General features: G+C 39.8%; 1 protein-coding gene across 19 annotated transcripts in view; it reads right to left on the bottom strand.

The window, feature by feature from the left end:
• The window catches only part of stxbp5l (syntaxin binding protein 5L), a 411,861-nt gene that overhangs the window by 37,951 nt on the left and 347,902 nt on the right, over positions 1-26,008 (bottom strand). For all 19 annotated transcript variants that reach the window (XM_079563359.1, XM_079563371.1, XM_079563374.1 and 16 more), the window contains exons 6-18: positions 23,567-23,630; positions 16,411-16,494; positions 12,377-12,500; positions 10,189-10,264; positions 8,657-8,811; positions 7,233-7,305; positions 5,599-5,746; positions 5,429-5,496; positions 4,363-4,403; positions 2,612-2,811; positions 2,049-2,212; positions 1,677-1,802; positions 1,145-1,296 (exon numbers count right to left, since the gene is read on the bottom strand). In XM_079563359.1, the coding sequence (XP_079419485.1) occupies positions 1,145-1,296; positions 1,677-1,802; positions 2,049-2,212; positions 2,612-2,811; positions 4,363-4,403; positions 5,429-5,496; positions 5,599-5,746; positions 7,233-7,305; positions 8,657-8,811; positions 10,189-10,264; positions 12,377-12,500; positions 16,411-16,494; positions 23,567-23,630 (1,475 nt within the window). The remainder of the gene's footprint in view (positions 1-1,144; positions 1,297-1,676; positions 1,803-2,048; positions 2,213-2,611; positions 2,812-4,362; positions 4,404-5,428; positions 5,497-5,598; positions 5,747-7,232; positions 7,306-8,656; positions 8,812-10,188; positions 10,265-12,376; positions 12,501-16,410; positions 16,495-23,566; positions 23,631-26,008) is intronic.

The raw sequence follows: 26,008 nt of genomic DNA, 5'->3' as shown, positions 1-26,008 counted from the left end.
ACATGTAGGGGGATGAAAATACTTGGTTTTAACATTTTCAAACTGTGTATAGTCCCTTTAAGATAAGATAAGATAAGATAAGATAAGATAAGATAAGATAAGATAAGATGATACTTTATTGATCTCACAGATGGAGAAATTGCATTCGATAAGAGAGCATCCGGCAGCAGCACCCATTCAGTGCGCACCACTAAAATAAAGTAAATCAATTTTCCCTATACCTGATTTGGTTGTTATTTTAAAAAATGACAGAGAGAGCATGTCTTTTTTAAAGGATTTAGGAATATAGTGAATAAACTATGAACTTTTAAACCAAAGATGTCCAACCAGTAGCTGGGGAGCCCTTACTAAGTAGCTGAACAAAAGCTTTCCACATTTATGCATTTGTTGGAAGAGTCATTTTTAAGTCAGTCTTCTTTTTGTTCTGAACATAATAAACAATCAATTAAGCAAATGCAGTCCAGAATAAACAGTTGTTTTCTTTAAAGACACAATGTGTAATATTCTGAATCATACTGTTGATCACAAATACAACATGCTCCTAATGATACAAACTTCTATATTTGCGGTGGATAGTCGAAGATTTTTAATCTCATATTTGGCTGCCTTTAGTCAACATCTCCATGTAGACAAGCTTGAGACGTCCACGCTCCCACTAAACTTACAGTCAGGTCTGAGACACATATTTACACATGCAATCCAAGTGTAAGTCGCTTTTTCTTACGTAAAAGTAGCTCATTGAGTAAAAACGGTAAGAGACCACTGTTTTAAACCTTTCTCCCAGTGACCAATGCATCAAGATTTTAATGACATTACAATGAAAAAGAAAAAACCCGCTACAAGCTCTACCTTTTAATCAGCCTTCATTACTTAATGCGTTGATTGTGATTAATGTGCTATAAATGCGATTAAATCAACAATATGGATTGCTTCCATGACGAGGCCGACCCGGTAGGTGACAGGAGACGGAAGGAGGTGACAGCAGAGGAGAGCAGAGGACAGATTAGACAGCAAGATAGATGTAATGAATGCATAGCTGAAATCAGTGCGTGTCTCTGCGAGTCTGTTTGAGAGTGTTAGTATTGAAGTATCGATATTTGCAGTATCAGTATTTGTAGTATTCCTGCGTGTGTGTGTGTGCTACCTGAGGTGGACTGTCTGTTCCTGCGAGGGGAACGGGTAAGGCGTTGATAGGGGTCTGAGGATCCGTACAGATCCAGCGTCGACATACACAACAAAATGGTTTTCTGCAAATAGTCCACCACGGCCAGGCCATTACAGTTCCCAAACGCCAGGCTGCAGAAGACAGGCAGAGGGCCAAGGTACGAGCACAGAAACAAGTACACACAGAAAGGACAGTTCATAATATGTGACTTCAAAGGGACTAAAGATAAAGAGGTTGCAAGTATTAAACATAATTTGAATTGAATTGAACATTTTATTTCGAGTCATATAAACAAAACTATACATAAATTAACTTAACATAATAATAGAGCCTTCTATTTAATCTGAGACTTGCAGCAAATTGTCCTGGACCAATTTACTGAAACAAAATGTAAAAACAGTACATTTCTCTTATTTGATCATCACATAAAATTCAATGGAAACCCAAGCGCTAACCCAGATCTTAACGGATGCTGAACAGATGCACTTTGTCCAAACGAAGACTGACTTACAGGCCATAGGCAGAGTTGATGTCCACGCTGGTGATCTGTTGAGGGGGCTCTCCGTCCACCCACAGCAGTTGGACGACCAGCTCGGCCTGGTACCCAGGGGGCACCCGCACGGAGCGCTCCTTCACCCTGCAGAGAAAGAACAAGGTTAAAGCAAGTATTACACCACATACCATATGATTAATTTTGTATAACAGATGAATAAATAAAAAGTGTTGCACAAATTAGATGTTTCTTTTTATCATTTACAATATGCTGCGAATATGACATTGATCTCAACATTCATGAGTAGCCCGGTATTTTTTCATGAGGGAAAACTGCTTGTATATACAGTATTTTCTTACAGGCATCTTACATCAGTGGTGTTGGCCTTACTTGAGACAGCTGTCCTTCATACCCTCCGGTGTGCCTCCTCGGGGGCTGGAGGCGTGTTGGTGGTGAGGAGAGTGGGGTCCAGGCTCAGAGAAACACGGGTTGTTCTCCGTCTCTGAGGGAGAGATGACGTCCTCGGTCTCACACTGCAGTCGCACCTCCAACGACTGTCAGACAAACAAAGTGCGGGGGCTTATGAGATTAACACAGATTGATATTGACTTTTTGTTCATTGATTCACATTAGTTTCTGAAGGAAGTCGATGCACTGTTGCACGTTGAGTCAAAGGCCCAGTGTTTTGTAGCACCTGCATAACTGGGAAGCTTAAAATGTGTAGATTTAGTGCACACGGAGGGTTCAGACTGTAGCACGTTTACGGTGAACTGTTTCCGGATCAGTACTGCTTGTCTGATAATGATAAAATCTAAATTGCTCCACTGTTATCAGAAATAGACTCACTAAAAGAACCTAAGCTCTTACTGACCAAAGGAAATGAATTAAAGCAGTTGTAAGATTCAATATACAACACAAGCAACTGAATATGAATGTGAAATTGAACCACTCACCACTATCTGCGTGTTGGCGTCGTACTTGCTGAAGCGGTAGAGGATTATGTGCGCCGCGATTCCGACCACACAGAAGATCCTGCTCTGAGGACACCAGCTGACCATCTGCACGGCAAACGGGTCGTCATCCCCAGTGTCTCCCCCCTTTGGCTTTTCAAACACTTTGGACGTCTTCATCTTGTACAGCATCTGGAGTGTGACTGGATAAGGAGAGGCTTGTGGTAAGCTGTAGCTACTTAGAATCAAGAATGACATTTCCATTTCTTTGCTTGTTGATGTGGCATGTGTTGTTAAATATATAGAAGAAAAATGAACCTTGTAATATATATTTTTCATTGTATGCAGTATTTGAAATATTACATTGGGCCATTTTTCTTAAAAATCCCATATAATGAGGTGGTCACCCCAGGTTTCACCCGATTTACAGGGGATGATGTACTATATTAAGGTTCAGTACTCGCATGTTTCAGTTGTCTAAATGTATGTATTCTATCTAAATCTATTTGACTTAATCTTTAGACTTAACTTATGTTTGTTCATTTTTTTCTAAGATTCCGTTTTTGTCTTTTTTTCCCATTCCCATTTAATGAATCCCTACTTTCAGCAAAAGGTGGGGATTTTGGGGATGTCCTAACATACATATGAATATAATTGACATCAGCGTAATCAACACCCATTCACAGTATTCATGAGTTGTCCATTTCTTTAATAAACATTTTCATCTTCTCAGACAGTTTGACTTCTTCTATGTTATCAGTCCAACTTTTTTCAACTCTTTTGTTACGCTCTTTAATGCAGTAATTCTAAGAATTTGGAGTACAATTTGTTGCAAAATCAATCGATATGTTTGGATGGTAAATGAAGCCTGGGTGTTAATTCAACCTGGAAGACTAATTTCAGCATCACCTACTGACTGCATCTGCGTGGGTCACACCTCCACCTCAGCGCAGAGCCACACCTCCACCTCAGCGCAGAGCCACACCTTTGTCCTGCGTTTAAGCCTCCGGCATTCATGGCTCATCCACTTCCCAGTTGTGCTGCCACCCACCTCCACCCCTTCACCGCCTCTTCTATCCATGGCTTCACCCTACTACATCCTTCACCAGTCTCCCATACCACCAACAGTGTCCAGGATCCAGGGGAAGACATCCCTAACGCAAACCTACCCATCCATACTAACTTTAATCTGTATATCATTGTGTACCGGCCGGGTCTGATCGCAAATAATATATGTCAACACATCTTTCTAATTGCTGCTTTTACCTCTGTTTCAGTCTATCCAGGTTGTATTGATATTACAGATTTATAACTTACAAATCTGTAAATATAAGTGCATATGATATTAATGAATATGCATTTAGCTGTGTACATTTTGTCGATGACTCTATCTATTTTGTGATTGCAAAATTCTAAAATAAAAAAATAAAAAACTAGTCAAAACACAATCAAAGCAGCATAATAATGCTTGCCTGGCAGTGCTTTAGACATTTACGTATAGTATGTCTTCAAATATTAACAACTCAAATGTTGTTTAACTGAGTTCATTTTGAATGGAGCACATCTTTTTTGTTGCTCTGTCCCACATTTTTTTCCCTTTGTGTACGGCTCCCATAAACATGCTTTTAGTTCAACCAACATCATAAAATATAAATGAGAATCACAGGTCAATGCACTTGGATGTTCTTTACATTAAACATCTTGTCCAAACATAAAATAAGAAAAGCTTGTATACTTAAGAAAAGGCATCTTACTTGCAGACGCATCCCAAAACTTGATTGATCCATCAGCATGCCTAAGTAAAGAGAAATGATTTTGTGTCAAGCTAACAAATCAGCAGACTAGAAAATACCGGATAATATAGCATAGCACAGTTGATGCCGTTTCCTGCTGAGAAAATCACTACCACAAAAGACAACATGAATAGCATGGTGTCACCCAAACGCTAGCCTTGAATTTAGCTGCTGAAGCCTGTCTGCTTTTTGAGCGTAACAATGACATATGCCGCTGCACTATATGTGATAACAGCGGGGCATTGAAATAAGCTTTGCACGTGGCTTTCAGAAATAATGCTTAATGCTGCTCTGATGTGAGCCTCCGACTGTGTCTAGAGTTACAAAGAAACGGATACAATGCCTTCGGTGTGGGCACGACGAGTTTACAAGACTTCTTTACAACACAGATAAGCATAATTTTCTTATTGTCAAGGAAGTTGATTGTGTTAATCATAGACATAAAAAGGAGAAGTGGCGTTCGATCCTAAAGTATGCGGACAGTTAGCAAGTCGGCTAGTCCGGGAGTCCATTAGCTAGCTTTGTATATTTTTCCTATAGTCGTTAGCATTAGCCAACAATCATCGCAAATTATGAACGACCCAGATGTTTTAAGCTGCCCACCAACCACATTTAGGTCAAAGCCTGGTTAGAAATCATTGCAGACCTTTTGAGATTTTACTTTAGATTCAAATTAGCGTATAAAAGTATCCTCTAAGCTCAATGCTATCTCAAATTCAGTTAACTTTGTGCTTTTTCTGGGGTCACATAATGCTTTCAGTGGTCAGTAAACTTCATCTTATGAGATACTAATGATAACGAAACCATAGAAATGATAGAAATGCCATGAAAAAGACTAAACATACCTCCCGTGTGTTAGTATTGTGCCTGTCTTCCCAATTCATTTGTATAGCACAACATGCAATTTAAATCAGGTCCGGATTTGACGGCTAACAAAATGTGCACATTTATAGAAACAGGCTCAGATAGCTAAAGGCATTTCTGTGATTTCTATAGTGTTTGCAATTTGACACATGTTTTAGCTTACCCTGTTATGATTATCTCTGGATATGTGTGCGAGCCCAATGTCCACGTGCCTCCACTGATTGGCCACTCCTGATTAAAAAAAATAAAATATATATATATATACATTTCTATGTCTATTTAAAAAGGGCTTTAATGTACAGAGCCGTGTTCCCTCAGGGTTGGTTCTCTTACCTTTTGACTGTAGCCGGTCTTTTTATGTTTGGCTCCTATAGAGTACAGGATGGGGATGATGTCGGGCGGACAGTCGGCAAAGTAGGCTGTGCAGGTGACTGGGGACTCGTGAACGTCCATGGGGTAAGGATTCTCAAAGACGGGGAAACTGCACAAGAAATTGCAAATGAAGATAAAATAAGACATGTAAATGGGCGTGCAACTTCAAAGACAATAACATCCCTCAGGAACACACACCACAATTACACGTTTATTTTACATCCTATTTATTCATCACCTTATCACATACTATTGTTAATGTCCCCATTATTATGAGTATGAGCATAAAACTTTTACATGGATATCTGAGGTGGTACATAGATGTATTGAAATGCTAAGTTGCACAATTAATTACAAGGAAAATCGCAGTTTGATTTGTTGTCCAAGACTTAAGTTACCCTTTATAAACCACAAAATAATCTGTCTCCATGGGGTTCTTATGTGCAAAACCAGCTAACCCTGTAGTTTAGCACCTCTACAAACATATTCATATTTCTGCAATTCTAAACACACTAAATAAACTTTTTTGATATTACTAGTGCTAGTGCAACCGCTATTACTACTGCTACTGCTAGTAATACTACAACAACAGCCACTACAACAACTCTACCATTTATGTTTTTGTGTGCTCTTGTGTGTAATTTTCTAACAACAACTACAAAAGCTTAATTTCAGTTACATACCAGTCAGGTATGAGGTATAATGACTCCACAGATTTCATGTACACACATATTAGAGATACATATTACAAGCAGTTTATGGGTTAGAAGCAGGAAAAATGCAAATGAAATGAAAAGTGTTTAAAGAGAGTTCTACGAGGGCCACGAGGGTCGACTATTTTTTCAAAACCTCTTGTTGCAAAGGACTATATTACTCTTAATACTTCTATATCTGGATGTAGAGAAAGAAGTTATGCAGAAGGTGGGAATCGAACCCGTTCCCACCTGGACGGGACATGTTCTCCCCGTGTTTCCTCCGGGTACCCTGTACTGGTACTACAAACAATATGAACAATAGGTTCCCTTCTCGAGCAAGAACTCCCATGGAAATTAGTTTCCTAATCTCAGTGGGACTTTCCTGGTTAAAAAAAGGTCAAATAAACAAAAAATAAAACAGTAGCTGCTAATGTCTGGTCAAGGATAACACTTTTCTTTATACATAGAGAAACTCTTAATTAATTGTTCTAATTTGGGTGACCCAATTAAAGACAATTAAGGTTCTTCCGCTAAATTAGATTTTGTCCCCTCCAGCACAAATCTGTCAACTGCTGCGGATCGGCCTTTCGTCCAGAGACAACAATATGACAGTCGACATGTTCAAGGTGAGGCCACACATGAATCAGGTTATGCCAGAGACTTCATCTACTATATTAAACTAGAGCAGAGTGATTTAACGTCAACTCAATGCTCCCACAATGCAGGCCATTCAAGATTCACTTTTTGAAGATAGCAATTAATCAAAAGGTCAACTTCCTGGTGTGAGTTTGTTGCATCACTATTGTTTATACTCAGGCGGATAGATGGTACAGTATAATCTGAGAAGTGCTTTATTGATTGAGAAGTTTGTCGTTCCGTGATTTCCATTGTGTGACGTACTTGCTCTGTGTGAGGTCCACTACAATCAGGTCCTTTTCCAAAAGCACCACGACCGCGTAAGGCTCCTGGACCTCTGCAACACAACAGATACGGACATGTGTACTTATGGTTTGTTATGAATGAGAAACAAACAAGATACAACAATATGCATGACTAGAATGGTTGACATTTTGTAGATTTTATGCTACATATATCTCAGGCAAAAATATAGCCTGAGATATATTTCAGTACACATTTCCGGATACTGAGCACCAGGTGGTCTGAAAGGGATATTTAAGGATTTTTGACAAAGGGCCTCATTTTCTAGTTATCCAGAGTGTTTTTGATTTCTGGAGATTTTTTATTTATTTTTAAATTCCTGCAGTCCTTATATTTGAAGAGTTTAGTGGTGCTATGCTTGTGCTAGGCTAGTGCTACGCTATTGCATGTTACTAACTAACCAACTAGTAGCATTAAAAAACCTCTTCAAAATCATGGGGTAGTCCTCCAAACGTTACCATGTATGATTTGTAGAAAGCTCCTTTGTGAATTCCACGTGTAGTAAAGCCGGCCACAGGTAAACAAACTACTGTAGATGCAGTAATCTAGCAGATCACTCCGCCGCTGCTAGCTTACGTTCAGGAAGCTGATGCTGCTCAAATATAAGTTATATAAGTTATTGCTATAAAAACATTATTCAGTCGGCACAGACATTTATATTGGTAGTCTGGTGTTATAAGTGATTTGCCTCAGGTGCACTGTGCTTGGGTCAGACTGTTTTTTTAATGCAGGCTACTAGTTACCATAGACATGCACTAGCCTAGCACTGGCCTAGCACCAATAAATTATTCAAATATAAGGACTGCATGAATTTAAAAAAAAAAAAAATCTCCAGAAATCAACAAAACTCTGGATAACTAGGAAATGAGGCCCTATGTCAAGAATCCTGAAATATCCCTTTAATCAGGAAGCTTAACTATCAAAAACAATACTGGCGCTCATTAAATTAATACAGTTATACTTTAGGTTGGATGAGGTCATCTTTAAATCCAATGTGATGAAGGGCAGATACAACTAGATGAAGAAAAGTACAAAAACACAAAGCTCTCTCTTAAAAGAATGAATCAATATTATTTATAATATTGATTCAAAGGGACACAAAATTATAACTTCCCTTTGTCCCCATTCATATTTAGATTCTCATTAAGACACCGTTCTGACGCACGTGCTGAACCAAACAGAAGGAGGCGCACAATGAAAGATGTATCAATTACGCCTTCCTGCACCTCACAAAAGCAACAGGGGAAAACTTTTTTAATCACACCTTTCCTTGACGGCAAATAAAAACGTGTGAAGTCTCTTGTGAATATTTAAAACTGCGTCGAATCCAATCATGAATGGTTGAATGCGGCTCCGAAATGAGCTGTAATGTTGCGCGGGCTCACCATTGTTGTAGGGCGTCTCACAGAGCACCATAAACTCCACAATGGGGTGATCCATCTCCAGCACAGTAATGGCCTTGCCGTGCATGATGGTTAATGTAGGCCGCCGTCCCGCTTTGTCGTACGAAAGCCCCCCAGAGAAGATGATAAAAGGCTCGCTGCGTGGACAAGCATTTAGGAGAGACATTATTCAGAAACGACTGCGAGGCTACGGCAAAGAAGAACACACATGCTACGGACAGCAATAAGATAACACACTCTTTACGCTAGGACTTTCATTTTATTCAATTGTGGTCTTACTGTTTTATAAAGGCACTACAGTCACAGCTTTTGCATTTTGAAGAAAGTTTTTTAAATCGACTTTAATAGCACGTCATGTGAAAGGTCAGAGCCAATGGGACAATGTATGTATGTATGGGCACAAAGATGTTTATGAAATAATAATAACAAATACAATAATATACACCTTTAATTTGAAACAGGACTTCAACATAATGCACACACTAAAGTGTTCTTAACCTCTTAACCCCCACTGGAACCGAGCACATTTTATCCAGTTGTGGCTTTACCCAAAAAAAGCAATGAAAAAATGCAATTAAAAAAAAAGTAACAAAAAGGACCAAAACGTGAAGAAAACTCGACAAAAAAGTGACAATAATAGCAACATAAAAACACGGGGCGAAAACATGACGAAAAAGCAACAAAAAGCAACGAGAAAACATGACAAAAAAGAAACACATCAAAAATGTGGCGACAAAGCAACAACAAAGTTCCGATCACTTTTGCTGGTCTTAACTTTCAAATGAGACATTACACTGTCGCTCTTAGATTTGGGTAAAGCCAAACAAGACAAAATCTGCTCGTAAGAGGTTAAACATTAATTCCAGATAAACCACAGATTGCTATATGTTTGTAGCAATTAAATGACCATCTTAAATGAGATAAATTACTTTGAGTCGGTGTGAACTAATCTAAGATCCAACAAGCAGAAATTCCTCTTGAAATCAGTCAAATTAACTTTTATTTGTTAACACATTTCTCTATCACTTCAAATGAAACAGATTAATCTTAATTAAGAAAACCTTGTTTTTTATTTTTTTTTAATTAGATGTTTTATATTATCTAAGAGCAGACCAAATCTACTCAAACTTTAGATTTAATATCTTAATTCAAGTAGATTTAGGTCAGTTCTTCCTTATGATGGTTATTCTGTTTCAAGTGTCTATAAAATAAAGACCACTTGATACAATTAAAGGGAAACATAAAATCCAACTTGAAGTGAAGATTATAATTAGATATTTTTAATATATTCTTGTATTAATGGAAATTGTGGACCTTAGAACATGAAGACGTCAGCGTAAATGTCTATTCTAATACCCCCGCTATATAAATACTAATGCTGAATTGAAATGATGTGGTAGTTAAAAGACCTGGACGACTATAATTTATTATGTGGCTATAAAATATTAAAACTTAATATAAGGGCAATTTATGAGATTTTTTTGTGGCAGTGGCCTGATTTGAAATGACCGTACCTGCTTCTTGAGGTTTTATATTCCACTTTGAGGATTGGTTTACACGACTCCTTCCTCCCGTCTTTCTGTATTTTTCCTGCAATAAGAGAAAAGTAAAAATAAGTCATTTGTCTTTGATGAAAACAGGTTTTGCAACCAAGACAAACAAAGGGAAGTCTTGAAAGGTAATTATGTTTTTGTGTTGTAGCCGCAGATGAAGACAGCGTTTCTTCACATCGTGCCAAAAAAAAAGAAAGCCTAAAATAAATAAAGTTGTGGTAGGTTTTTTCCATCTCTCAAATATGCAACTTCACTTCAAGCTTAATATAATTTACGTATGTTTTGTCAATTTCAGGTTTTATCACCAAGTCCAAGCACGTCTGTTTTGAGAAAACCTTTCATTCCCGACAATGACAGACCCAGACACTTATTAATCGAAAACATAGGGCTTGAATGTTGTGCTTGCCTTTACTTTTTGATGAGAGGTTAACGAAAGACGGTTATCAATGTTGCCATATTAAAGAAACCTCATCTGTCGCTGTGAAATATAAATGACTTGTATTTCAAAAGAAAGTTGGTTGAAGGACACAGGAACCTGAGCTGTTTTATCTTGTAGCTGTGAAGCAATGAACGAAACATTTTTGCTTTAACAAAACAATATTTTTATGAAGTTATTTCATTTCTTCACTTATTGCATATGGCCAGGGAAGAGGACACGTAAGTTGTACTGCACTTTTCACAGAATAAGTCACCCAAAGCTCTGCACAAGGGACATTTGTGGAGAGTTCAATCACTCAGGTCAGTCACTACACACACGCATGGCAGGGACACTTTTGAGTAAATGTATCACTAATGTATTTGCTGTAATAAGATAATGTATGAGTCTTAGTATACAGAGTAGGCTGTTGTTCAGATTTACAACTTTCGCAAGGGTGCTTCTTTGAGAATGGATCAATGACTGTGAGACAGGATTTCATTATATTGTACATACATGTTATTGTGAGGCAGGCCCTTTTCAATGCAGTTGAAAGGACAAAAGTATTTATCTTTAAAAACATCACAGTGATGGGTCACAATAACGATTACACAAATATTTGTCAGGGAAACTTCAGAGACATGGTTACTTCCTCACAACACACCATTAAGTATTGAACTGTAGAATTACTACCGGTGTAATATTGACTTTTCATTATAGTTATTAACTAGAATATATCCACAGCAGCACAAGCCACACAGAGGTGTGTGCATACATATAAGAGTGAGTTTAGGTGAAATCAGCTGGACACATTCTTTTATTGACTCTTCCTCTCAGTCACAGAGGTGACCCTGTGAGGCAAGGTCTGTTTACAGATCGTTCACTCTCTCAGCTCTCCTTGTGTCCTTCCTGTGTGCATTGCCAAACATCAGATAAATGGTTGGTTTGAAAACACAGCGTGAATTTGAGCATGTCCTAAGGTTTGGTTTATTGCTTCTAAATTACACCCTGCGTGTTTTCGCATTGCCTTCCTGTCTTGAATATTTCCTCACGCAATGGGGCCTATTTGTCACAAAATGTGCCTAGGCTCGGCTGTGTTGTACATACGAAATCAGCGCCAGAGAAAGATTGCAATATGATTGCCGTAGATAATATGGAGCCAAAACTAGCAGAGTGGTTCTTCTGCCTTTCAGCAATAAGGATGATGGTCTGATCACCAGCTCAGACAACAATGAGTCTAAATATATTTTACAATAGCCCAGGAACATAGCTTTATATCCGTCTTATCCATATTGGTCTACCAATAATAAAAATGATTAATTAACCCACTTTGTGAGGACATCTGATAAATCATAATAATTAGTTGTTAAATTTGTCATAAATCACTGGTTAAACAGGGCCAAATATGTGTTGATATGATCCATTACCGACAGTGCAGTGACATACGCTGCTCTGCTGAGGGACCAATCACAAACCAACACTGAGCACCTGGCAGCTGACATCCATCTGCCTGTGCTTTCAGCGTTACTGAAATGAGGCTGGATAGTGAGGTGCCGTATGTCTGATGTCTGACTTTGACTGAAGGCAGCGAAAACTATTGCAAAATGTACTACTATTATTAATAATTGTATGGTTTTATGGGCACTTTAATAATAGAATAGAAACTAGAAAGATATGCCCTTTCCCAGTCAAATACATAAAATGAAGAGGCTTGGGTGCGTTTTGGGCTCTCACCATGTGGAAAGGTGACCTGGAATGGCTTGGTGGTGTTTCTTAGATTCCATAGAGTCAGGCTGCCGTCCGAGTGACTGCACATGAACTGCTTCCCTTCGTGATGCCAGCTGACAGAGTGGATGGCCTGGACACCGTTGAGACACGGAAAGGAGAGAGGAGACGTCAGTTCACATTACAGAGGCGGGGTACAAAATATGCACTGTGCTCTATACAGAGAGGGTGTAGTGGGACTGTCGCCACATCATGTAGCCATAGTTTAGAAGAATCCAAAAGCTATGGATGTTACAAGTTTAAGGACATTCTGTATACGGTACATATACCGAGAGACTAGATGCAAGTTGGCCATTTATGCTCACTACTGCCACCTCAGGTCATACATGTAACTGCAGGTTCTATATTAAACTCACGCATGATGACAATTCGGACCAAAGTAACAACGTTTTGAGTGAGAGTGCAGGATTTTAGAGGCAGTTGTGGTGAACAGATCTGAGCTCATTCTACACTTTAGGACATTGCTGGAACATGTAGGGGGAGGAAAATACATATTTTTTAACATTTTTAAACTCCGTATAGTCCCTTTAAGCTCAGAATATACAGAATTCAGTCACAGAGCTTTAACTACTGGAAGACTGCAGACTGATGGGACTTAAGAAGGGAAAGAAAGTCATTTTAAGTTTATTGAAAAATGGATTTAGCTATTAGGATCAAAAAAGGTGGGACTCATTCTGCATTCTGACTGGACATTTGTTTCAAGAACCAAAACTAACAAGAAATGTAAACATTATGTGAAACATAAAGTGAAATGTGATTTATTTCCAATTGTGAAGAAACCAACAATACAATTTGAGTAAAATCAATATATTTTTGAACATGTTATATTAGCACATTTAATAATAATGAGATATCGACAAAGAATCCTACATATACTGCCGTGTTATACAAAAAAAATCGATAAACTTCCCGAGCAATTTTCATACCAGTTTTACATTTAGAATCATTGCATAAACCATGAATACATCCTAAATATTTACTGCATGATATTTCCTGTATTGCATTTGCCCTTTTCCCCAAGTGACCTCTTCTTTGTTGCTATTTCAGTTGATTTCTAGCACCTCTGTCATGCTGTGTTAACAAGAGCCCTGACTACACCAGAGCTGCAGGAGAGGGCTCTGGGAGATGTGTCACTGGGAAGAGAAAGAGGCTCTAGATTTTAGCTTCAGGTGACGAGACCGTATGTGTACGCATGACATGAGAGGATTCTGCATAGAGAGAAGTTGTTTCTACAGGGGACAATAAATAGTCATGTCAGCCATCGGGGAATAAAGCGGATTCTTTGTGCTAAGCTCCAAGCTCCTAGATAAACAGAAATGGTTTGAACAGGCCGGGCATGTGTCGTAAAAATCTCAAATAATATGCAAATTACACTGGTACATATTTGTAAAGACGTGGAGGGGTCAAGTCAAAACCAAGAAATAATAAACAATTCAGAAACTTCAGCCATAGGGAACCTATTTGACAAGTGTCAGATAAACCAAGAGGTGCAAGTATCATCGCCTAAAGAAGTTCATGGGTTCGATTACTCTGGGCACTCAGCTTTTCTCCATCAACCCAAAATATGGACATCGGGCAAAACCTTCACTTCATGCGGACAAAGATCCTGGTTCAAGATCTGGAGAAGGGACCAATGGTGGCCTTTCATCTCCCCCGGTGTCTCTGGCCAGGAAAACACAATTGCAACTTCACTGCCGACAGGTCGGAGGCCCCAATACACACTAGTAGAATCACAAAGAAGAAGCTAACGGGCAAAACTAACTGCAGGCTCGCCTTTGAGTGAAAAAAATGATCTCCATTGTGTAATTGGATGTACATTATCCCTCTCTCCCTTTGTCTTTTCTGACAGCGTAGTATTTACTCTCACAGACAATTAATGAGTAAAAAAACTCAACATGCTACGACACCTGCAGTGGCGCTTGTGGCCTATAGGGGCATGAGTTAATTAGTACTGCTTTAAATACATTTAAGAAAATATTTTACTTGTGGTTAATTCCATCTTCCTGTCATAACACTGTGGTCTAGGATTGGATCGATATAAAACTTTGTGAAATTTGAAGTTCCAGACAGTCCTGCTTTTGAACAGACACAAAAAGCAGGAGTGGACGGCTGGCCAGACAAGTCCAATGGTGCTGTGCTGCGGTCGCCCACTTCAAGGGTCATTAGGAAAACGTATCTTCTGTGTTTGCCTCTGGAGCAACTTGTCAGAAGCAGGGGATCCTTCTCCAGATCTTGAGCTAGATTCAAATTCAGAGTACCTCGCTGGAGAATTAGAGGTTTTTTATTCTGGGTGGTCAAAATGTTCAGCCCGTTCACTGTATTGGCTTAATTTAGACAGTGCTCTATGGGAGAACATTTCAGCTCCAGAGGTGTGAGACAGAGATGCCGTGTTGCTGCACTGAAGATGTACCTCTCAGAGTCCTATAATGAATGTGCGCCGGGTGAGACTGTTGAGACGGAGATGAGAGATGGCAGTGCGTACAGCGGATCAGCGGCACAGAGGGGAAATGTCCAGCGGCTAAATTAGTTTGTGGGCAGAGGGTTTTCGAACAAAAGCTGATTAAATAGGAAGCTATGTCGATTCTGTATGTCAGGGAGAAGTGTAAAGAGGGGAGAGGAGTTAGTGACGGTTTTCCTTCAGAAAATGTCACATATACACAACTGTAGTATGCGTTGGTTTTCTCATGATATTCAGTGTAAAAAAACCAAAAACAAATAAAGTTCCCACGTTTTGTTTTGTGTGTGCACATTTCTCAAAATGTGGCACAATTGCTGAAATATTACCCCACTAAAACATTTCTTAATGATCCAACAATCTTGTGCCTCTTGTATTTATACCCCACGCTGTCACCGAGCTCCAGTTTTCACCTCAGTGTTTGCTACACTCTGTCAAAAGCCTGGTCTGTCTCAACCTCTCTGATCCTGTTCCCTGTTCAACGCCGGTAATTGGTTTCAAAAGTCAAGCCAAACCGAGCTCCTTGTGTTGACGCTGCTGCAGTTCAAAGCCCTGTTAAAATTACGGATAAACAAACACTAAAAGCCCAAGCCTGATGACTGTTCCTTGCTTGTCCAGCCAGTGTGGTAGTTTTATTTCTGAAAGTGATTAGGGAGGAGAAGGATATAACAAATAATACAAGATTTGGTTTTGGGGAGCTGCTGGTGTCAATGTAATTTTTTGTAGTCAGTTTCCCCAAACACTAAAAACATGTACAATAGGTCAGAGGGACCATTGGTGCAGATGGTGTGCAGTCGCGTTTCTGTCTGGGTGACGTGTGTCATCTGTAAAGTGCGATTCAAATAAGCTTCTATTCCATATTTACTTTTCAGCAAAATCTATGTTGAAGTTTAATAAAAATGCATCAGTCTTCTTAGTAGTTTCAACTCCTCAGACGGATAGAAATGTGGTTGGCTGTTGATGTCTCTGACCTCCATGAATCACACAATCACATTCATAAACCGACAATGCCTCGAGCAGCATTTGAACCCCCGACTTCTCTCAATAGTATACGCCAGACATTTGTCCTAGGAGGGGCTAAGGTGGTACTGAGGTCTTTCTCAGGGTTGCTTACAAAACATGCCATTTTTGGGCCATCAGACAACATAACACACCTAGTAAACGCACACGCAACTGCAAATGCGTAATTTGCCGTTCACAATTACTTATGGAAGCCGTTTCCAGTAAAGTGCTCTGTGGTGGAGGAGGATACGACTCCTGCAGTCGCTGATCGTGCCTTTGATGCATGGACACATTAACATAGCATTGGGACTCGGACAATGCGCCCTCCTGTAGTTGAAATTAAACCTGTGCAACTCACTCCGTTTCATTGGCAGTCTCAGGGAGTGCTCAAGCACCCTTGGCAAAAAGCTATGCAAATGCAAGATTTCTTGTTCAAGAGTTCTAATTAAAGAGACGACATTTTGAGGTCAATCAATAAGGTAAAGGTTGAAACTTTTACACTTCATTATGATTATGTTAAACTCACCTCATCGTAATAAATCCTGAAATCTACCTTCTTGGCCCGCAGGTCCCACTGTACGACTGTTCCGCTCTCAAACCCAATCAGCAGCTGCAACAAAAAGCAACATGAACAAGTCAAGATGTTATCAGTGAAAGTTTTAATTAAATTAGCAAATTGCGCACCATCTTTACTACCAAGTTAAAGACAGCCCATTTTCATTTGCCGACAAAAGTACTTCATCTACCAACTGCCACTTTGTATGTCCCATTTTCTGAACCTATTTCTTTTTGAGGAAACGTGTTTTCAAATTTTCATAGCCAGACACTGGCAGCAGGGCTTCTTTCACCCATTGTGTGAGCACATTTCACTTTAGAAAGCCAGCAGGAGAGAGTGGTAAGGACACTTTTGGACCACTTTGTTGTGTTGTCAGAATCAGCAGTGAATTTGGAAGTGAAGTTGTCTATTCAAAAAAACATGTCACGTTTTTGGCGCAAACAGGTCTAGACTGGATGCTTTAAAACACCTGTTTAGGCACCCGGACTGAGTTGCAAAAATAAAATGCCCAGTTTTAAATTGCCAACTCCCAAGAACAGATGTCCCCCCTTTTAGATTAAGAGAAACAAACTTGGTTTGTATTTGTTGATTTATCTCTGTCAACAAAATATTGTGTTATTGTGCTTGTGTTACAACAAAAGAAGTGACGATTAGAAATTTGAGACCAAAAATACATATTTGTGGCTTGATGATTCGAGGTAAATTCAGTATTTTCCAAAGGTAACATATGATTGTATCTCACTACGTTACACCATTGATTTGTATGATGTGATTTGTGCTCATTCCCAGTACAAGAACATTCACTGTGAAACAATGCAGGCACAAACAAACTCAGTCGGCAAACAGACGAAAAGAAAAGCCTGATGGAAACCGTGTTGACACAATCGGAAGCGAGATCGGAACAGTGGAGTGATGCAGAGGAGCATAGCCTTTAGTGAGGGGGGGAGAGAGAGAGTGTGTGAGAGAGTTCAGTTTCAGCTTTAATGTGAACTCTACCACATGTAAAGCACATAGAGAGAATAACAAATGACGTTACTCTCAAACCATATCAATGCACAGAATAGGGGCCAATAGAGGGAGGGGAGGGGAGAGTTCAGCTTCCTGGCAATCTTCAGTCAGTTGGACCTGTAACAGATCGATACTCTGCAGTCTTCTCCCGAGGTAACTCTGTCTGTTGCCCTTTGCTGTGGAGCCAAAAAGCAACTTTCTTACACAGTGAGAAGAAAGCAGTGGGTGAGGATAGCACTTCTCTTTGGTCCTCATGCCAAGGCGCTGAGATTGCTGGGATACCAACCATTAGTGGCCAGACAGCACACTTGTCAAAACCAACCTAAAAGCCTGGCTCCAAAGCATTTTAATTCCTCCTGTGACAACTGTTATCTATATTTAACCACGTTGTTTTTTATTCTCTGGAATTTTAAAGTTTTAGCCTGGGGCTTTGATTGACCCTGAAGAACTGTGGACGGCGCGTTGCCAGTCCTGGGCAGGTGCTCCATATTAATTTCCCACACCACATGGGCTCACTCCCATGATCGGGGCGGAATGGCAATGGCATATGTCTAATTATTACATCTATGGAAGAAATCCAAAGAGAGTGCAGTATGACGGCCTCTGCAAGTATACGGACAGGAGGTTTGTGTGGATTAGCTATTGGTCAGTCTCAGACATCTCCTATTACAACCAAAATTCAAACGGAGCTTACATCAGTCTGGATGTCTGTAAATCATACACAATCATGGTACAAGGAATGTATGCCAGACACATAAACATGTGCATACATAAAACAAGAACTTTCCATTTAATAGCACAAGCTTTAAAGGAATAGGCCACCGTTTTTACATACTGAGATATGTTCTTACCTTAGCTTTGACGAGTTCTTTAGGACCTGTCTGGTCTTCCCCCGTGCCTTCAATCACGTAATCACAGCGCAGACGGCGTTAGCATTTAGCCTCTCCCTCTCTCCACTATAGCTCCAAAACAGGTCAAGATAGAAGCTACCAAGCTCTTCCACGTTTTCCCTATTTAAATGTGGTTACGTGAAGTGTTACACTACAAAGTATAATTACACAAAATTAAACAATGCGGATTTTCTAAGCGGATAAAAGGGGGAACTATAATGTAAGGCGTAATAATACCAGGAGTAGTTTGGCATCCGTACAGTAATCTTCACTTTACTGCGCAGTAATCTTCACTTTACTGTACGGATGCCAAACTACTCCTGGTATTATTACGCCTTACATTATAGTTCCCCCTTTTATCCGCTTAGAAAATCCACATTGTTTAATTTTGTGTAATTATACTTTGTAGTGTAACACTTCACGTAACCATATTTAAATAGGGAAAACGTGGAAAAGCTTGGTTCTATCTTGACCTGTTTTGGAGCTATAGTGGAGAGAGGGAGAGGCTAAATGCTAACGCCGTCTGCGCTGTGTTTACGTGATAGAAGGCACGGAGGAGACCAGACAGGTCCTAAAGAACTCGTCAAAGCTAAGGTAAGAACATATCTCAGTATGTAAAAACGGTGGCCTATTCCTTTAACACGGTTTAAGCCATATTTATTTCTTGATACTTTCTGACCAAAAATAACATATTTGATCATTCTGATTTGGCGTAGAAATGGGACGTTGTGTAGTTTCATAGCAGATGGCTTAGTAAATCAACTCTTTGTCATATTTGGAAAACAAAATATGTCTCTCAAGGAAATGGAAATCTCAGGGCATATTCACATATTCCATAAAACAAATTATCTAACCTAAACTTAACTTTATTGGGGTGATCTAAAAGAACATGGTTTACTTTACATAATGGTACTGTAATGTAAGCATTATATGTCAATAGCATGGTACCTAAAAAAAAGTAATTGCATAGTAGAAAATGGGTGAGTGACTGATGATGGTTGCCCTGCCAATGGTGCAGATCGTAAGCATTACTTTTGTAAGTGAACTCCAGGGCAGCTGTGACATTCTTAGCTTACAACATCCCACCTCACTCTGTGAGAAAATAAAATTTGGCCAAATTTGGCCCTAAAGCATATATCCTATTAACCTGGCTAACACCAGGCTGCTGTGTGCGCTCGAATTATTTCGAACTGCACAACAGCCTGGGGACCATGGCCAAATCTCCGGTGGATTTGGGAACCAATCACAGAGCGAGGAGGGACGGCAAGACGATGACGCGCTATTCGATATATGGAAGCTTGTAGTTTATTTACGGATAATTTAAAAAAAAGTTTATTTACGGATCCAACATGACAGCAGCAGACACGATGGTATTTTTTGATCAAGCTTTAGACCTTGTTCTAAATAATTTAGCTCAAAAGTTTACAGCGGGTACGTCATACGTCATCTCATACGATGATATGATTGGCTGGGGCTACGTGCAGACGCATGAGACTTTTTTTTTTTTTTTTTCGTATCGCCCAATAAACGACTATGGACGATCGTAAACCACACCTCTCCTACGAGAAAATGAATTGGTGGTCCCCAGACTAAATATCACTTGTGATGTTAGTCTGGTGTTAGCCAGGCTAATATCCTATGGCCCCCAGAATGATTTTGAGAACTATAATTTCACTCAAACCTTGTATATTTCCCATAATGTAGTGACATAAAGCCATTCAGATCTTATTTTTGATCTTTTACTTTTACCAAGTCAGGCCAACCCCTGCTGTATATCAGGTTTTTTTCTGGATAAATATTAATATTGCTTCACTTAAAATTGCTATGACAACAATTTGATGATTGTGCAGCCCAAATAAAGGAGGAGGATTGCAAAATTCATTACTCCTAATCATCCCTATGATATTTTCCCCGTTATCACGTAACTGCTGTGCTGCAAAGTAAATGGTGACAGTCGGCCATAGTTTGAAAAGGGACCATTTGTTTTTGGTTATGTCTAGAGATCCATCATCACCATCCATTAAATCTGCTTTTTGGACAGTGTTGTGGCTTTAGTGGCACTTTCACAAACAGCAAACGCCAAAACTATAACAACCTGACATCAAAGAGTTCACTTTGTCCTCAAAGGCCCTTGTCCCTTGGTCCTATTTTTACCTTTAAGTCCATGACAGAGACTCAAACTCAGCGCTCTAAGAACAAAGCTGAATAATAATAACCTGGGTTAATAATGAGACATGGTTCTACAGCAGGTGAATCATTAGGACGTCACAAATAGACCCTCTGACTCACAGGGAGAGACAAGAGCGGGGGAGGCTTACCATTGACAGGAATATTTAAAGTACATTTTGTCCTACGCATGACAACGCAGCTTTAGAGTTGACTATGTTTGTTTAGAACAAGTTAATTATTTTTAATGCAAAATAATCCATACATTTGGACAACATGGTACATATTTTGTAGACTTGAAGAAATATTTTGGAGGAGTTATGAAGCATCCTCAACAATAACAACCCAGTCCAGATCACTTTTTGCGCGGCTTTGTAAAGCCCAAACTGTCGGCTTTTCACTTTTAGGCTCCTTCTTAACACATAAATGAAACATTAGAAACATAAATTCCCATAAAATTGTCTCCACATTCCTGGCACGTACCGACAGAAGCACAAAGAGCAGTTGTAAAATTGAGTGTCCTTTTTTTTAATGTCTTTGCCACTTGTCAGCCTTGGTTTCACTCAAGAGCAGCAAAATCTATGGAGGAAATCAATGTCAGACCTCTCTTTCAACCAGCAAAACACTTTTCCTCCCAATTTGACTCCCGCTGGACCCTGAAGTGAACTGCAGGATAGTCCTGGGAGTCCTCCGGGATGTTTCACCTGCCGCCTGGTCTCACCTCTGCTGTATGTGTAAATAAGTGAAAAAGGCTGGTATAGAACAGGTACAGTGTTTTGCTAAGTGAGTTTGGCGAGGGTGGCTGAGGGAATAAAGCGAGTGACAGAGAAAGACTGAACTGGCACAGACAAAGAGAGACTTTACGGCTTAGATGCAACGTTATAGGTCTTTACAGCCACTGTGTATTTCCAAAATCTGCATACATAAAAAACAAACATATAAAACTAAGCTTAAAGTGCATTCTTACACATTAGGCACAGTTTTTGCTAAAACATAGTTAAAATGATTACATTTAAGATTTTTGCTTAACATTGTACCCAGCTTTCTTTAGTTTGGCCATTTTTATGATGTTTATAGTTTCACTTCCTTATTGGACACTGACAGGAAGTGACATAGAAGAAGGTAAACAATTTCAAACTGTGTAAACCATGTTAAACCAATGGGAAATGAGTGAGTCAAACGCCTCATTTCGATTTCCAACCAAGTTAAGCCATAAGCCACGCCCCTGTGAATTCTCATTGGCTCTCACTCCAAATGCAGCTTTTTCAGTTGGCTTTATTAAGTTTATATTGTTTTACAAATGTTTAAGGTTAGGAATTAAGGTTAGGTTAGGGTTATGGTTGTGTTATCTTTCCCACTTGAAAATTACGACTTACCACCTCAAGGCGTTGCAGGTGATTAAACTCGTATGTAACAAAACGGCTAATGCTACAACAGTTAGCTCACATGATGCTAACGTTATATGAAAGTTTCTCCAAACCAGATATGATAAAGAACATTTGACAAAACGTTATGTTAAAAACAGTGACCAAAAGTAGCGTTCACTTCACTGATGCAGTGGTTTTGTAAAAGTTTAATCATTAGCTGCACTCCACCACTGGGGGCCTCCATTACTGTCTTCATCTCGTATTCGAACTCGTAGCAGTCTTGAGGTTTCCGAGTTTACAAGTTGTAATACGTTGTGACGTCACAACTTTACTTCCGAGTACGCGTAGACCGGCAGATGTGTGAGAAACTACAAAAAAACTCTTCAATACCACAATATATATTTCTGAAACTCAACAGAGAGTTACTGACCATACTTATTTATCAGGCCTATTAGCCAAAAATGCTATACCTACTGCTATAAAAGTATTATTTACTAAAGATGCTACTTCCGGGGTTAGCGTAGCTGCTGCGCCGACTCGGACGTTAGCATTTTTCTCCGCTAACCCCGGAAGTAGCGACGGTAGTAAATATGACTTTTTTAGCAGTAGGTGCGGCATTTTTGGCTAATGAGTCTGAGAAATAAGTATGTTCAGTAACTCTCTGTTGAGTTTCAGAAATATTGATTGTTGTTTTTAAGAGTTTTAAATGTTTTTTTCTCACATATTTACCGGTCTGCTAGGACCCGGAAGTCGTGACGTCACACTTCGCATTACCACTTTGAGCGCCGTTCCGAGGCATTTTTCCAAGTGGGAGGTGGGAAATTTACCAGTTACCAGTTGCCTGGAACGCACCATTGGGGTTAAGGTTAGGAAAAGGGATTTGGTTAGAGTTAGAACAATGTGTTGTGGGTAGCAGGATCATGGCATAACTGGGTTGGAAAGTGGAAAGATGCGAGTCAAACTGCTCTGAAATGATTTCTTCATTAAAATTGCTACTTCGCTGAAATAAAAGTATAATTATGCAACTGATGAACTTGCAGCTGATGTTATCCATCTAAATAAGTCATATTGTAATAAGCATTAAAACCTGCCATATGCACTTTAAGCTCCTGATGCTCTATTTACTGTGCCATCCCTAATGCAGACTTATCTTTCAGGCTCGGACCAGGAACAAATTATGTACTGTTGTGGTTTACGTTAAAACTAATGGACTTCAATAGCATTTAGGGAACACATGGCTTGTAAGGGAAACCACAATATGAACACGCTGGGTTATCTGTACCTGCTTCGTACATTAACAAAAGCCTGCATCTGCACACTATAATCACATTTTATAAGCTACCCGCCGGGCTAGTCATGATTTGGCCTTATATGAAACCGCCTTCTGCAATATTAATATACACAATCCTCACAGCAGCCATATGCGCCTCCAACCCATTTGTATGATTTAATATGTACAGTAAAATAACCGTTCTCATTATGTGGGATATAGTCTCTGCTGAGTCCTTTGGGCAGAATACCAGGGACATGTTTTGCCTCGCAGTTTCAGAGCTGGAAACGGCAAGAGTGTTAGCTGTTGGCTGCGGGTTTTATAGACGAGATAAGGACAAAAAAAAAACTAAAGGGCACCATGTGTTTTTGACAGCGACATTATTAGACGCCGCAGGAATGAGCAGAGGAGAGGAGAGGACTCACCTTCCCTTCATCTTTTGGACTGTCACTCAAGTGCACCACAGGCCCTGGGTGAGTTTTAGTCGATCTGTGAAAGGAGAGAAAAGGCAGAAGCACATTTTTAAAAAGAGATGGAGAACCAGAATATTGTGTAAAAGATGAAGATTGTATCTATTTAAGTTACAGTCCTGGTCGAAAGTTTAAGACCAGTTGAACAATGGTAAAATGGTTGCATTGTTGGATCTTCACAAGGTTCAAGGTAAAACTAAAAGACATTTCACATTGCATTATTCATTCTCTCTGTACTTGGTTGCCACAGCAGCCTCTAGACTTATAGAAGTGAGGCAGCCAATACGTCTTAGGCCCTTTGTCCACCACCAACCAGTCACTCACATCACACAGGCAAGATGGGTAAGGTGTCTTGCCAAAGGAAAACAACAGCACTCTGCCCTTATAGAGCTGGTTACCATCCGAGCCACTGTCGCCCCAAATGTATTCTGGGGATTTCTGTTTAAATGATTTATTCATATAAGACAAAAATACAAATACATCTTAGGTGAAACAACTGCCGCCACCACCACGGCTTTGTACCAATTCGATCAATTTAAATGTAAAAGAGTTTGGAGAGACCAACTCTTGAAAAACTCAGCTCATTTTGCAGCTGATTCCAATCAAAAGGAGCACAAAATTGAAAAGCCTTTTTCCCCCATTTCAGTCCTTACGATAGGAACTGACGGGAGGAATCGATCCTGTGAACGAAGGCTGTAGCCGGAGCTTGGTTTGAGAGTGACGTGTGACTGTAAATAAGAGGGAAGTTAAACCGATGTTTTGTAAATGAACATGTGCCAAAGGAGACAGTAATGAGTGAATGATTTGAGATTGGAAATGAATGAGTGCTCTGTGGTAAACTGTATTCACTGCAGGGTTCATTGTTCATTGTTCAAATATTGCAAACACAAGCTTATTCAAAACAACTACTGTAGATCACGTTTTTTTTTTTCTCATATTGTGCTGCCGACATGTCATTGAATTGAGTGACACTAACAAATGCAATTTCCTCAACATACAAATATCATACTTTGTGTAATGTGTGTTGTATGTATATAGTCCATATATGATACAGGATCCTACTGCATTACCTTGGCTGCAGCGTTGGCCTATGTCATCTCCAGGGTGAACGTCTTCCTCACATGTGCCTATTTAGTCATGCATGCTGCCGTGTGGTGATAAACACATGAAGCCGCTGCTTGCCACACGCTGTATTTGAGTCAGTAACAGGCTGCTGGATCAACAGACAGCCACAATGCCACAACACCTGTCCAATCTGCCGAGTGCCACAATGGGCCAATGCCAAGAGCTAATCTCGCCCTTGCAGCCACCCATAACGAATAACGCGGCGGGAGGAAAATGTTTCATGTATAATGCTTGTTTGCACTTTTGACCCCGGACACATTTCGTGGTCGCGTCAACAAACAACGGCAGATGACATGCGGCGCGACTTTGTTCGCACAGGGATCAAGAAAAATATTCAAGCAGTGGGAGAGGAGACGTGATTGAGTTTGCTTCCTGCCATAAGATATGAAAAAACATCCTCCTTGAATGAAGAAGCCTTGACAAAGTGTGAACTCTGATGCTGAAAAGAAGCCGACCTCGCGACTCCACTAAAAGTTTCGGCAAGAACGATCTTTCATAGTGGAAGGCATTTATGAATTCTGTTATGATGATCGTTATGCAAAACGTTTGGAAAAGATTGATACAGTGGGTGAGGAAATACTTTTGGTGCATAGCTTCAGCAATAATAATAGAGCTTTTATACTGTAAGTGGTTTCTGCAATGTAACCTGCACAAATCGGTATGAAAAGTTGAAGGTAGCGTGCGAATGGATAGCTTTAATTGGTGGGTAGTCAGAGGAATTTCTCTCAACCACACTCGGAATCAGCGCCCCATTGTTAACAAGCAGAAATACCTAGTACCCTGTGATGTAAGCCGTCACTTTCAGACCTGCAAACCTGTGGCTATCCTACTGCAAGCTAGTAATTTGTATTTTTATGTAGAAAAAAGGTTTCTTCCGGTGTTCCAAACTACTAAAAACATGTACAAAAGGCCGGAAAGAATGACGGTGTGTTCGTGAGTGTGGAGGTGGGACAGTGGATCGGAATAAGCAGTGATCTGGCACGGTGTGTTCATTAACATACGGTGTCTCACCCAGAAAAACAAATCAAAATAAACAAGCTAGAATTGACAAGTTTAATCAAAGCCTGGTACTGTAGTACATACAGTCGGTGGTGGTAAGCTAACATCACAATAGAGATTAAAAAAAATACAAAGGCAATGAGAAAAACATTATAAAGTCAAATGTCAATCACTATCAAAAGCCCTGGAAAAAAGAAGAGTCTTAAAGGAACAGGCCACCATTTTTACATACTGAGATATGTACTTACCTGAGCTTAGACGAGTTGATGCGTA

The sequence above is a fragment of the Gobius niger genome (assembly GCF_951799975.1).
Source record: "Gobius niger genome assembly, chromosome: 9".
NCBI classification, from domain to species: domain Eukaryota; kingdom Metazoa; phylum Chordata; class Actinopteri; order Gobiiformes; family Gobiidae; genus Gobius; species Gobius niger.
This window is presented reverse-complemented; position numbering and strand designations above follow the sequence as displayed.